At 43.1% G+C, this 1,570-nt stretch overlaps 1 protein-coding gene across 2 annotated transcripts in view; it reads left to right on the top strand.

The window, feature by feature from the left end:
* The window catches only part of HID1 (HID1 domain containing), a 28,969-nt gene that overhangs the window by 25,204 nt on the left and 2,195 nt on the right, over positions 1-1,570 (top strand). For both annotated transcript variants that reach the window (XM_083805603.1, XM_083805602.1), the window contains exons 16-18: positions 99-179; positions 499-590; positions 962-1,120. In XM_083805603.1, coding sequence (XP_083661729.1) covers positions 99-179; positions 499-590; positions 962-1,120 — 332 coding nt within the window. The remainder of the gene's footprint in view (positions 1-98; positions 180-498; positions 591-961; positions 1,121-1,570) is intronic.

The following is a 1,570-nucleotide window of genomic DNA, read 5'->3' on the forward strand; positions in this document are numbered from 1 at the left end:
CAGCAGACAGAGAATTGTATTTCTTGCTATAATGTGTGATTTTTATTTTTAATATAATTATTTAAAACAAAATAAAACAAGTTATAATTTATTTATAGGAAGTGTCACATCCCCGACGGGACCGAAGGCGTCTCTCTAGTGCATCCTCCAGTGGACAGTGGACCCCAACTCCTGACTGGGTAAGGGAATCTGGACAGGGGAAATAAATGAGTTGTGGCAGAAGTGCTTTTTCCTGATGCTCTCCCTCCCCCCTTTCTTTTTCTTTTTTTTCTCCTTTTTTTTTTTTTCCAAAGCAGAGACTTTCCCAGAGGAGAGGATTTCCTCAGGGAACTATCTTTTTACAATCAATACAAACTATTGTATTGTTGTTGTGCACTCAGCTCATCCATCACCCTTGGGATTTTTGTAAACATCATTTGTTGTAGTGGTAGTGGAGATAACTGTAGAAAAACTGCTATTATGGTGCATTAACTTCCCTGTGGGCTTTATTACTCACAGGTGATGTCTTGGAAGTCAAAGCTTCCCCTGCAGACAATCATGCGGCTCCTACAGGTGCTGGTCCCTCAGGTGGAGAAGATCTGCATTGACAAGTAGGTACTTTGTTTTGAGAGAGAGACTGACAAAGACAAAAAGGGCTGCGTAGGGTGTAAAGAGCTCTGTGAGGTTTGGAGGGCCTGTAGGGGAAATCAGGTCAGCAAATCTGATTTACTCATATCTATTTTCTTGTAAAGTATAATTGAAAGCCTTACAGCCTTAGCAGAGGAGATGTTATCTGGCTTGTCAGGCTTCTTGTTCGTCTGATCCATTCCCAACTCTTTTTTTTTTAGTAGAGACAGTGTTTGTCCTCGATAACACATACAGGGAGCAGGTGACTGTGGCTCCTTTAGAGTGATGCTTTATGTTGCAGCAGTTCTGGGGATGTCCATGGGACATGGCACTTATGTTCCTGTTCTCTTTGTAGGGGTCTCACAGATGAATCGGAGATCCTCAAGTTCTTGCAACATGGCACGCTGGTGGGGCTGCTACCTGTCCCTCACCCCATCCTCATTCGCAAGTATCAGGCTAACTCGGGCACTGCCATGTGGTTCCGGACCTATATGTGGGGTGTTATTTATTTGAGGTAAACCATCTAGATGCAACTTGATCTTTTCCAAACATTTTGTTGGTCTGTAAAGAGAGTAGATGAACTTGGCCAGCTTGAAATTGCCTCTCATTTAAGGGATACAAAGATACTTTTGCCTTGGAAAAGACTACGGTGAATCAGTTGGTCTGAAACTGTGAGTGGGAGATGTGAAGGGAGTTGGTCTGGGAGTACTGCTCATTAGGGATTTTGTAGCTTTTCTATTCCCTGCTGCTGCTTAGAGGGGATGGTATAGAGATTTCATGCAAAGCTCTGGCTTTGTGGGATTTTGTGTCAACCCTTTAAGGACCATTGTCTCGCAACCAGTGTTTTCCTTTTTTGCAAGCTGAATGCATTATGTTTAGCCAGCTCCTGTAATCCTGGCTATGAGATTTGAATTCCATGTACCTAGCCACAGAGAATAAGGTGGATCTTGTCTTTCTCTCCCAG

This window comes from Anser anser (assembly GCF_964211835.1).
Source record: "Anser anser genome assembly, chromosome: 19".
Taxonomy (NCBI): domain Eukaryota; kingdom Metazoa; phylum Chordata; class Aves; order Anseriformes; family Anatidae; genus Anser; species Anser anser.